The sequence below is a fragment of the Lycorma delicatula genome, chromosome 4 (genome assembly GCF_047948215.1).
Source record: "Lycorma delicatula isolate Av1 chromosome 4, ASM4794821v1, whole genome shotgun sequence".
NCBI lineage: Eukaryota > Metazoa > Arthropoda > Insecta > Hemiptera > Fulgoridae > Lycorma > Lycorma delicatula.
Window position 1 is genome coordinate 109,453,506 of NC_134458.1, and position 13,501 is coordinate 109,467,006.

The following is a 13,501-nucleotide window of genomic DNA, read 5'->3' on the forward strand; positions in this document are numbered from 1 at the left end:
AACATTGCATTTTAAAATAATACATGAGATATTATTAATACTTACTCTATATGTATTAATACATTATGATAATAGGTTTAAAATTACACATTCTGAACTAAAAAAAAAAATCATTAAATATTTATTAAAACTTTTATTTCCAACATAATTTTAGAAAAAATACATACAGATGTATTACGAAATTCTCCCGGGACTTTCATAATCTATTCTACTCCTGAAAATAATGGAAAAGTTCATGTAAACATATGTCCTAAAATGCTTTGCGAGTCTGAAATATTTTGCTCGGATTTCAGATAGCCCAATGAAATGAGGTCGAACTGAAGTTTTTAGAATGTTCATTATGAGGCAAAATCAGCGAATTCTTGTGGTTATTGACTGAAATAATTAAATAAAATAGGTCGCAGAACCGTATGTGCACTAGTTTCTGAGAAATCTGGGGTGAAAAACCCTGTTTTTATGTTTGACATACAATAACTTTATTAAATGGGTAATTAAAAAAAAAAAAATTTTAATAAAATTTGTAGAGAATTTAATTCTGAACAAAATTGTGTAAGATAATATGAATAAAACAAAGAAAGGTGAGAAAAATTCGAATTTTATTTAGAAACAGTACATTGCTACATTTGTCAGAAAAGTACTTATTTAATATGTGAACAAAACCCAAATTCTTTTATGCAAATGTGAAAATTGTGTAAAACCAAAATTTATTGTTAAAAAATTTAAAAAAAATTGGAAATTACGCAACAATTTTAAAATAAGAATAAATAAATAAAAGTTACTTAGATATTTTTTTTATTAAAGACAAAAATTATTTCAAAAGGGCTAATAAAAAACAACTGATCAACAATGCGCAAGCTGTATTAGTGTTTAAATGATTCTGTAAAGTACATTACGTATGTTGGGAACTGTGAAATGTGCTGTAGTTAGCGACGGTTTTCTGTGAAATTTAGTTTGAACGTGATCGGTTTGCCACTGAAGTAATGCCTTACTTATTTACAACAGAGGAATACGCTGTTACGGTATTCATTTTCGCGGTGTAAAGGTAATGCTACAGTTGCTGCAGTAGAAAATGAAATAATTTTTCCAAATCGCAGGATTTCACATTCCAAAACAGTTAGCGCGACTTTTCGTAGTCTTCGGGAAAAAGGTTCACTACCCAGTATTCGTACCAGCTACGAACGATGTGTCCAGAAAGACGCTGTTATTGATGAAATTAATATCGATGAAGTTCAGTCTAGGTATGACAACACGACGTCTTTCTAAGCGGATCGAAGTTTCTGATTCAATGATTTGTAGGACACTTAAACACAAGTTTTATCCTGATCATACATAGCCAGTTAAACATCTACACTCAAGAGACGATCCGCTTTGCTTGGAGCAACTGGTGGAATACAAATCGACAACTCTATAATTATATATTGTTTATCGACGAGGCAAATTTCCCTCGAGACGGGGTCAACTACTTACACAATGGGCTTATATGATTAGAAGTAAATCCTCATGAAACGGTGGAAGGAAATTTTCAACACCGATTTAACGTCAATGTACGGTGAGGCTTTATTTACAATCAGCTGTTTTAGACCGTTCATACTACCTGGCCGCTTTAATGCTGAGGTCTACTTGCACTTTCTTTATGATGAATTGCCGCAGCTGCTTGAAGATGTTGCTCTACCGATGAGACGCAAAGTATGCTTTCAGCACGATGATGCGCCTTCGCACTTCTCTTGTGCCGTTTCCACTTATTTAAATCATAATTTCCCTGAGAAATGGATCGGTCGTGAAGGTCCACCACATTCCTGGTCACCAATATCGCCTGATCTAACACCTTTAGATTTTTGCGTCTGGGGATGGATGAAAAATATTGTATATAAAACAAAAATACGTTCTCGTGAAGAATTAATTGTCCGCATTATAGATGCGGTTGAGCAACTTAAGGACAGCCCTGAAGAACTAAAAGGAGCAACCCAAGCAGTACAGAAACATGCCAAGAAATGTGTTGAAAATGGCGGGCTCATTTATTATACACTGGTACGTATAATTGCACTTGGTCAGGTGTACTGTTTCTAAATAAAATTTGAATTTTTTAACTTTTCTTTGTTTTATTCAACTTATCTTATACCATTTTGTTCGAAATTAAATTTCCACAAGTTTTATGTGTTTATTACCCATTTAACAAAGTTATTATACATCAAACATAAAAAACAAGTTTTTTTACCCCTATTTATAATTTTCACCCCAGATTTCTCAAAAGTTACAGCAGATACGGTTCTGGGACCTATTTTATTTAATTTTTAAAGATCAAAAACTATATATAATCACAAATTTTGCCTCTTAATTAACAATGTAAAAACTTCAGTACGACCTCATTTCACCGGGATAATTGAAATATTTCACTAGCTGTACTCGCAAACGAAGTATTTTAGGACATGTTTACATGAACTTTTTCAAATATTTTCACGAGTAGAATAGGTTATGAAAGTTCTGGGAGAACTTCGTGATACATTCTGTGTATCTAAAAACTCATTTTATTTCACCGGTTTCTCTCCCACGCGCTAAATCTGTAATCTCATTTAATAAATCTACCTTTCAATGATAATTTTAAATTTAATTTCCATCTGTTAATTAGCATTGAACACATAAACATTACAAAAAGTATTGCATCAGTTTGATTTTGTTCCACTAATTTTACTTTTCAGATCTCTTTTTAATATAAAGCAGTTTTCATATAAAAATGAAAAGAAAGATTATATCTTCATTTTATAAATTGATCAGATCGTCGGATATTCTTATTTTTTGTTATGTATTCACTTTCAAGGTAGTAAAATAAATAAAATATAAATTATTAAAATTATGTTTAAACGTAGTATATAAATATAAAATTGTTTCCACAGATGACTTCTTTTTTTGGAATATGAAAAAATTGAATTGCTTCTTCACTTATTATATTTTGCTAACCTTTTTTTATTTTTATTTTGTTGCAGTTAATTGGAGTTATGTTTGCTTATTCATTAGGACGAATGATACGTTTCCAAAAAACTGAACGTGAACGTCAAAGGTGGGAAATGCGTGAACGTCTTTTAAATAATTATTCATCATTTAAAGGTGATAATAAAGAAATTGGGCCTATAGTTATTATGACTGTTTCAGAACCACAGAAACCACCTAAAGAAGAGAAGGAGTGATTAAAAAATTTAAAAAATATAACTTATAAAGTTTATTTATACCTAACGATTAAGAATTTATTTCACAATAATTATGCTAGTTACTTGGAACTGAAAAAAAAATTATCATCATATTTTTATAAAATTAATATTTCCTGGTTCATTTTTGTTTTTTAATGTTATAAACATTTTTCTTATATTTAATTACAAATTGTCTTGGGGAAAAGTACAAATGTAAATTTTTATAAAATACATTAAGTATCTTTTTAAAAATTATTATTGTTAAAATAATTTTTCTTTGTTCATTAACTACCATCCACTTTTTAATATTTTTTGAATAAAAGAACTTAATGCAGATAAATATGAAGTTGTTTTCCATTTTTTTTTTTTGTGAGGTGGTTTGCGAATATTATGCAATGGCAGAATGAAGTGCTGTGTTCTTCACATTATGTTCTGTGTAAAACTTATTTCAATTAGAATAGTTAAATCTATAGACCCAGATAAATCAGATATGTATTGATTATTCATATTAGTTTTTGTCCAACATTACCTAGGATGTCTTTTAAACATTAAAAAATTAGTGTTATTGGTATAAATTTTCTCCTGCATCATTGTTAAAGTTTCTAACTACAGTTAAAGCACATTTAATGTCTGGCTTCAGAGAGGATCACTTTAACCACAATCCAAAATAGGTATAAAATTCATTACATTAAAAGAAGCCAATCAAATTTTTTTCAGTGGTGGCCATTGATGTAACAATTGCAGCATAAATATGTACATTTAAATATCTACGTTCTCTCCTGACTTACAGTTAAAATGAAATTTATTGCTACTGTAAACTTGCTAACCTGATTTTTAAAGTGTTTTGTATTACTTTTTGGAAGAGTTAACAGTTCACAATGAAAAACTGAGTACAGAATTTGTGATTGCAACAAAATTTCTAAATGTTGTTAGCAAAAATAGTTAACATGTAGAGCACTGATTAATCATGTTTCAATTGTCAGTCTATTCACCACTTGCTCTCTTGTTTCTGAATACAAAAAAAAAGAGTATGAGATCAGCAAAGAAAGAGTTACAATTCTGCATTCTGCCAGCACAAACAAGTTGAATAATTTAACATTAATGACAAAGAAAAGAATCCTGGTTTTATATTCTTATGGTTTAGTTGAAAACTTGGCTAACAGAATAACTATTCCAGCTGTCCATGATCGTACAACATTATTAGGTATGTAATAAAATTGTTACATTAATCAAACAATAGCAGTCTATCTCCAGTTATATATATTAAAATCAGATAATGATGAAATAAGATTAAATATTTTATCTAAAAGGTTTTATTAAAATTTGTATGATAAAATCACAAAAATACTGGACTACAATTAATATAATTGTTTGAATTTCTGTGTAGCAAAGATGGTACCCTTTATCGCTAATTGATTGTAGTTTCCAAAAAAGCTATTTCAAAACATAGATACTGACATTTTTTGGCTACCATTATAGCATTTAATATGAAACAAAGGAATGGGACTTTGAAACAGCATCTAGAAAGTTATAAGAATTAATGTATTACTCATGTTTATTATAAACTTCCAATTAATACTGCTATTGGAGAGTTTACATACTCTTCTCTCTAGTCCATAAACCAACTTGCATGGTTACTTTCTCAGTATCTTATCATTAATTATTCCATCATATTCATCCATTTCACTTTTGATATCCCTTGTTCCTTTATCTTCCTTAGTTGTAGAAATTTTCTGTGTAATCTTACCTCTTAAATATAATATCATTTCTAATCTACAGTACTTTCATCCGCCAAATTGTTTTTTCCAATAACCTATCCATTTTCAAGCATTCTCAATCCTTTTTGTGTATATGTAAAATGGTCATCATTCTCTTTAATTTTACTAAAAAACTAATTTGTTTAAACATATAATACAATACAAATCGATATTTTTTTATACAAAACATACAATTTAGAAAATCACATAACTATCTTAATATTGACATAGACAATGATATTAAATTTACCAAAATAAATTCTAGTGTACAGATTTCTTTTATTTATGATTTATATAGTAATGAGACTGGTGAGGTTTAAACTGTGATAAAACATTCCAGAGGTTATAAGAAACTTAGTTAAAATTTTGTAATGATTGGTTCAATAGTTTTTGTGGTTATTTGTAACAAACAAGAAAGATATTGTCTCTTTACATAGTAGTAAGATTTCAGTAGCCTGCATCATTATCTCAACCTATGTTTTCCTTTGTTTCTGTTACATAGATTAGTATCAAATGAAATAAACCTTTTGTGTACTTCTTGAAATGCTGTTGTACATTATCCCAACTTAAATGTCTAACATTCTGGAAGAAGTCATGTTTTTTGTGACCTTTGTATTTCTTTCTTTAACTGATGTTTACCCAGTGCCACGACAAGATTATATGAATCAGTAACTATAACTGTTTTCTAGTGGAACAGGAGTAATTTAGTGATTTTGTAATTAGTGATGTTAATGGACAGCTCTCTTTTTTATTGTACTGCTATACCTCCATTTTCTATATGCTTTTGTACTTGTTTCTTTAGCAGATTATTTAATTGAATAATTAGATAATGAGTAAGATAATAGTGTTTCTCTTACAACCTGATGTTTTCACAACATCAAGAATATTTTAGGAAGTAGCATCCTAGAAATTGAAGAGTGTAAGGTAAATAAGTGCTGAAAGTCAAACTAATATTCTATTTGAAATTAAAAATGTTAGTTTAGCAGCTTTTGTAATTTTTTAGTGCCTAATGATTGTAGTGGTCAATATAAGAAACAGAAATACCTAAATTAAAATATAATCAAACTGGAAAGCAGATTAAACTGAATTTTAAATAATGTTTACTATTTTATATACTAACCCTTGTTTTTCAGATTCTATATTATTTACATATGGTTCGTTAATGAAAAATTATTAAAAATCCTGACATATTTATCTTTAATACAGGAAATACAATATTTACGATTAACATTTAAACAGCAGGTAATAATGTAAATTTCAAAATTAATTCCATCCATAGGAGACCATACGTTTTTTGATACATTTAATTATTCGAAAATTATGTAAACAAAATGAAAGCAGACTTACTGCACCTTATTAAAGTACTACAAAAATAAAATCTTTTCAAACTGATTTTTGTACTTCATAAAACATTATTTTTAGTGCAGTTTTTTTTAGTTTATATCAATTCATAGAGTGATATCATTTAATACTAAATAAGCAATTATAAAATACATATTTGGTTAGAATGATTTAATCGATTAAGTTTTAGCCCAAAACATTTCTAGTTGTCATTGTTAAAAATACAAAAAGCGAAAGTAATCCAGAATTTATAGCTTATTTAAAATTAAACGATATCAATCTATGAATCAATATAAATTAAAAAAAACTGTTTCATGAAGTGCAAAAAAACCTTCTTTTGATTTGGCCGATATGGACCGCATTACAACTTTCACTTCATCTTATTACATTGTCTCTTTTTCCAATATTCCTTCAAAATTTCACTATGCTGTTTCTTTCTTTCACCATTGGATTCTAACTGGGGTTTTTGATTTTGGCTTGTATACCCTAATCCAATTTTGGATTTTCTAAAAATTTCAATTTGATTTTGAATTCAAATCTTGAAATTTAGAGGTTTCCTAAATGCTCCAATTTGCTTTTGCAAACTGGTTCTGGTTCTCCAGAATTCTTTGACTCACATGCACCATTTAAAGTAGCGGTGGATTTCTGTTTCAGATTAACATCTGGGATAAGACTTCCTAAGAATTGAACTTTACATTATGCAAAAAAGTTGCAGAGTGTATTTTTGGGATTAGCTTTTTTGTTAATCTAAAAAGTAAAACCAAATTGTTAGTCTGAAATTCATTGGTTTAGTTCAGCTAAAAAAAATGATTTCTTTTTTGCCTCTCCAGATGAATCATATGGAAATATCCTTGAAAACTGACTTTAATCAAAGTCTTTTCATATAAATTTTGCACCAAAATGTTTTTGAATGCAAGAGAATTGCTTCCAAAAAATATTTTTATGATTTTTTTAAGCATTTTTTATCTTAATTTTATTATTTTCATATATTTTGTTAAAGAGCTACAATTGAAGGAAACATTTTGATTTCCTTTGTACCATAACAATGTAAAATAATTTTTGTGTCGAAGTTAAAAAACTATTTTTAATTTTTTATTTATTTGTAGAACACTATAGTGAAATTTAGTACTTTAAAAAAGGATTTATAGTACTTTTAACTAGTTAAAAATAATTTGATTCACTTTGAAATGTAACTTTTTTCAAAGGCTTTTCATAACTAATTGTGAACTCCTTCCTCTGCAGAATATGCAGTAGCACAGTTGTTAATGATGTCTGAATACAAATTAAACTGTAGCAGTATACTAAATATTACACTGAACAGATTGGATGTGTTCTAACCCACAGATACAACAGATCAAATTATATGTCACTTTTTAGAAAAGGCGTAGTACAAAAATATTTCCACAATATAATTTTATATAACTCGCATAAAAACCAGAATATCAACAAATTTAAAGTAAATAAAATTTTTTATGAATACTAAATTTGGTGAAAACACCTCATATTTTAAATGAGCAAAAAATAAGACAAACAGAATTTAAAGTTTGATTACATATTAAGGGGTTGCATTAGTGTGTAACCCTATTTTTTTAGGCTCAGGTATATTAACAACAGTGTAAATGCATACTCCACTCAAGAAGGATACAATAATAATTAGCTCTACAAATTCTTGGGAAGGAAATTGTTTTATTTGTGTTACAGAGAATTGTTTAATATTTAATAATTTTAAAAATATTTTTCAACCTTTTTAATTCATTCAATAAAAAATATAAATACTTGCAAATCTTACATGAAAATACAATTTTATAACTTTATTAATAAAAAAATAATCATAAAAACAATGTTTAATGATGGTTATTATGAAGATATTAACATTTTTAAAAACATTTGCACAATCCATCCATCCGCCCATACCTGATCCCATTCCAGTTACTGATGGGTCTGGTTGTTCACTAAACTTCTCCATCTTTGTCTGTCTTCCCACCATCCCTCTTCTTCCACATGTTGCCAATTATATCCTCTCTTTTCCACACTGTACTTAATTCCATCCCTCCATCTTAATCTGGGTTGTCCTTTGGGCCTTTTTCCATTTATTCTCAGCTCCTTCACTCTGATTGGTAGTCACAATCTATTTTACTCTTTACGTGTCCATATCATCAACAAGTTCATTTTTTCTATTCTTTCTTGCATACTCACAAACCTCAAGTCATTACTTATGTCCAAATTCCTCACTCTCTGTTCTTTTTTTATTTAGGAATTTCATCTCACCAGCATGCAACCTACTCTATTCTCTTTCAGTCATCTTCCATGATTCTGCTCCATATAACACCACTGGCACATAATAGGATTGTTATATCATGATTTTTGTTATTTCTGGTATCTTTTTCTTTCATTACAAATGTTTACTCTGGTAGATTTTCTCCCTTTTGCAACCATTTTGATATTTCTCTCAAAATTTATCTATCATCACTTATTTTACTTCCCAAGCATTTGAAACTATTCACACCAATTTCAGAGATTCCCCAACCAGTACATGTTGTTAGATTCTTTTATCTCTTCCAATGAGCATCACCTCATTCCTTTCCCTACTGATTTTTAGTTCATAGTTCATTACCTCCTTCTAAGCATCAAACTGGATACGTGTCTTCAACTTTTATCACCCCCATATCATCATGTCATCAGTGAAAATCATTTTCTTACTTTTTCTCCCATTCTTTTTTTTACCTGTCAGTTCATTCCTTCCATCTCCACCCTGAACAATGCTGGTGATAAAATACTTCCTTGTTAAAAGATCACTTCCTATGTTAAATCATTCAGTGTTACCATATGTTCTTACTATATATTTATAATCTCTGTGTATTTCCTTAACACTTTCAGCCCCATGTGCATTAAATTGATAACACAGTGAATTATGAGCTCAGCCCCATTTACATCAATCTGATACACCTTAAAACCCAGTTAAAAAGTTGGTAAATTTATCCACAGCCCAAGGTTTGTTTTTGCATGGACTTGTTATACTGATAGCTTACATGTGTTTTAAGATATACAAACAAATTATTACCAATTTTCAATCCTTTTTTTAGGGCGTGAGTCAATAAAATACACGTGGGCTATGGGTACATAATATGTTTTTCCACAACAGTTCATGTTAATCAATATGATTACACACTTTGACTTACAAAAAAAAGTGTGCTTCATTTTGATATACAAAAAAAAATCATATTTGTTATCTTATATTCCAACGTATAAATACAATATTTTGACATTAGGTAAAGTTAAGTTACGCTGACCTATATAAATTTATAAAATAGTAAGATTGAACCGATTAGAAATTAGCAGCATGAGTAAAATCTAAATAATATTCAGAAATACCCTTAAAAATATTTATTTTACATTTCCACATAACAGTATTTCACATTTCACTACATTATTTTACTTCCACTTTGATTATACTACATTACTTTACTTTTTTAGAAATCTATGTTTTTTAAAAAAGCAGTCCATACACATTAACTTGATTTCTAGACAACCAATGCACATGGTTTTTACCAGACAGCATTCTTAGCAGCTACTTACTGCCCCATATGTGCTGATAACAGTTCATAGCAAGAAGTGCATCTACCTCTAAACCGATTTCCAATGGTTTTTAGTTTAACAGCTGTATTTGCCAACAGCTCAAACATAACCTTCATGCACCATTTTACACCTCTATATACAGGAGTACCATATGACAGGAGTTAATCAGACACATCAATAAATGACTTGTCTGTGTTACATTGCAAAACCGTGGATGGTTTCTTTACAATATTACCCCATTTGTTTCTTGTTTCAGACAGATCAGGTACAATTTTTGTTGTTAGGAATGTCACGTCCCTTCTGTCCTTCCACTTTCCCATTACAGTGTTGCTTTCCTTGACAATCATCTGCCCTCTATTAAGTAAACTTTTCTCAATGGTTTTAGAGTTCATAAGTCTTTTTTTATGCAGAGTACCAACTACATGTGACTGTCATTTAGCTGGTGAGCCAGTTGCACACTTGTATAAAAATTATCTGTACACACAGTGCATCCTTCTCCTAAAAGTGGATGCACCAATTCCATGACTGTATTAGTGGAAGCTAATTGACCACATGGAATTTCTTTTCCAGCGTAAACTTTGAGATTCCAGATGTAACCACCTTCTAAACATAACTTGTATAACATAACACCATACTGATGACTTTTGGATTTCACATATTGGCGGAATACAAGCCTGCCACGAAAAGGAATCAATGATTTGTAAATGCATATGGATTCATTGCATTTTGAAAGTTAACATTTAATGCATTGATAAGTGGTGTTATCTTTGCCAAACGGTCATTTGGTGGGGCAATCTTGCTGTTGGAAACATGTATGTTACTAAGAATGGCTTCAAATCTGTTATGACTCATATATTTAGATAATGTATTACAGTAAATAACATTTTTAGATCAACAGTTCCTTAGTTTGGGTTTTTTATCAAGGCCCATCCATAAAATTAAACCTACAAAAGTTAACATCTCATCTCTTGTAACATCTTGCCATTTTTCTATAACACAACTCTTTTTTTCTTTCAATATGGTATTAATGGCACACTGTATGGCGTACCTATTAGTTTCATTCACCAACAGATTTAAAATTTCAATCATTAATAAACAAAAAATAGAATTCAGAAGGCAAATTTGTAGCTAACCTTTCAGTAACAGTTGCAAATACACCACGAGGGTTTTGAGGAATGTAATCAAAATTATTCAAATTACCTTGAACATTCTGCCAAACTATAATGTCACCTTCTTTTGTAATAATTATTTAATCTTGTTCGTCATTTATTGGCAATATGTCTTGGTCCTGGATCGCCTGTTCTACTCTATCTACGTCCATATCATTAAGGTTAGGTTCTTCCATTTCAATAATCTCACTATCAATATGGTAATTTTCAAGATTTGAAAAACACACTGTTGGGTCTTCAAAGTCACTCATATTTATAAATATACTTAATTCACTATCACTACTATCGTACATGACAATTTCCGCTCTTATTTCATCAGAATTCATTTTTCAGTATCAATAACAACAAAGTAAATAAGCAATACTAATACTGCAGTCAAAAACAGCTGATTATAAAAAAAATGCAGTGCTGCCAACATCTGACCCACCTCGGCCTTGTGGTTCCAAAGCCCCATGCAAAAGAAGACACTATGCTATTTCAACATGCCTGTGATGCAAAGGACTCACACTATGATAAATAAAGTCAGGTTGTGTGAATCAATATGATACACGTGGGGCTGAGCGCCTAACTTAGTGTGTATCAAATTGATGCATATGGGGCTGAGCTCTTACTAATAAAAACGTGGGATGGGAGTAAACATGCTTACTTTTTAGTTGGTGCTGAAAGTGTTAATACTATTAATATATCCTTCCTTGATGCCCATTCTCATCACTTCCTCCCACATGAGTCTCCTATTAACAGAGTCGTATGCCTTCTTAATATCAGTGAAAACATTACTACCTTTCTATCATACTTCCAACATTTCTCCAATAGTTGCCGAACTGCAAAAATAAGGTCTACTGTGTTTCTTCCAATCCTAAATCTTCTTCACTTTGTCTCTGTTCTATCTTTGTACTTATACTGTTTAGTATAATCCTTTCAAAAGGTTTTGCCAAATGGCTCATCAGAGTAATCCCATGAGTTCTTACAGTGCTTCTTACTACCCATCTTAAAAAGAGGGATTATATCTCCCCTTTTCCAGTCTTCTGGGAGGATCTTGTTTCTCCAAGCACAATTCAATACTATATATTCAATTCATGGCAACTGGACCTCCAGCTTTTATTATATCAACAGTAACTTCGTCAGGTCCTGCCAATTTCTTGCTGTTCATTTTACAAATTACATCCTCCATTTCTCTCTATGAGATTTCCTTCAACCACAATTGCAACCCTCCTCACTTTGGATATTTACCTCTTTATCTTCCCTATTTAACAGTTTCTCAAAATAATTCTTCCATAGCTCTTTCATCCCTTCATACATAAAGAATGTATGTAGCACATACATTCTTTATGTATGTGCTACCTTGTTGTTCAATGTTAATAAGTCTTTCAGCTATTTTGCATAGGCCATTGCTATCTCCAGCAAACAAAGCTAAAGAATTCTTCATCTGGAATTCAATGGAAAAGAAATATATTTTATATTGATAAATGGATAAGAGTTGCACGCAACTTTATATTAAACTTTTAAACTGAATTCCAGGTAAGAGATTCTTTAGCATAATTTGAGGGTGCAACTAAAGTGAGCAACAAACTACGGAATACAGCTACAAGATTTAAAAATTACTGTAAATATACATTGTGAATAAAATGCTAACATCTTTGATTAACTGGCATTATTTACTATTTAAGCCCTATTAGTTAGTATATACTAATTTAACTAAAATTTTACAGACATAAAAAAATAAACTTTTTTTTGTTGAAAAAAAAAGATGTAGACATTTTTAAATACTACTCCAGTTTTCAAATACAATTTACCTGTCTGTCTTTATACTGGTGTAATCTGTAACTCAGGTTATATATCACATCCAGAATTACTGATAATGAATAACTTTTGCATATTTACAAAAATAAATTAAAAGTATTAATGTATACTTATATCAACTTGCATGAAGTTATCTTTATGAAACATAACTTATTCAAATGAGCAAAAATGAAGTGTACTTGAACAATTTATTTAAGATCTTCACCGATTTTTAATTGATAAAAATTAACTGAAAAGTGGTACTTGCTTTAGAAAACAAGCAGTTTAGTAAAAACAGTAAAAAAAAAAAAAAAATACATGTGGTTTTCAGATAAAGGAAAAGATAAAACTCTGTGAGGTTCAAAAAGAGCTTTATAATACTGGTGTAGAGGGATCACCTAAGAACAAGATTGTAAACATAGACAAAAAGAACTTCATAAGAATCATGTTATCCAGGAGGAGCATGTTTAAGATGATCTGGATAAATACATGGTATGTCTGAAAAGTACCCCAACAAAATTTGCTTTTTCACAGATGTCATTACTTTCTTTTTCTAGGCTTCCATCTTTTAAGGTTAAATTCTTTTTAAAACTAATTTGATTTTCATGTAACTTGCTCAATAAAAATAAAAGCTTATTGTTGGAAAACAAAATTTGTTTTAGAAATTTAGGTATGAAGAGTATTAAAAAAAAGATCA

The 13,501-nt window shown here is 29.9% G+C and overlaps 1 protein-coding gene across 1 annotated transcript in view; it reads left to right on the forward strand.

Annotated features, from left to right (window-relative positions):
- The window catches only part of LOC142323739 (CD63 antigen-like), a 39,810-nt gene extending 36,288 nt beyond the window's left edge, over positions 1-3,522 (forward strand). The window contains exon 5 of the mRNA XM_075363901.1: positions 2,982-3,522. Within this exon, the coding sequence (XP_075220016.1) occupies positions 2,982-3,182 (201 nt within the window). The 3' untranslated portion in view covers positions 3,183-3,522. The remainder of the gene's footprint in view (positions 1-2,981) is intronic.
- The last annotated feature ends 9,979 nt before the right edge of the window (positions 3,523-13,501 follow it).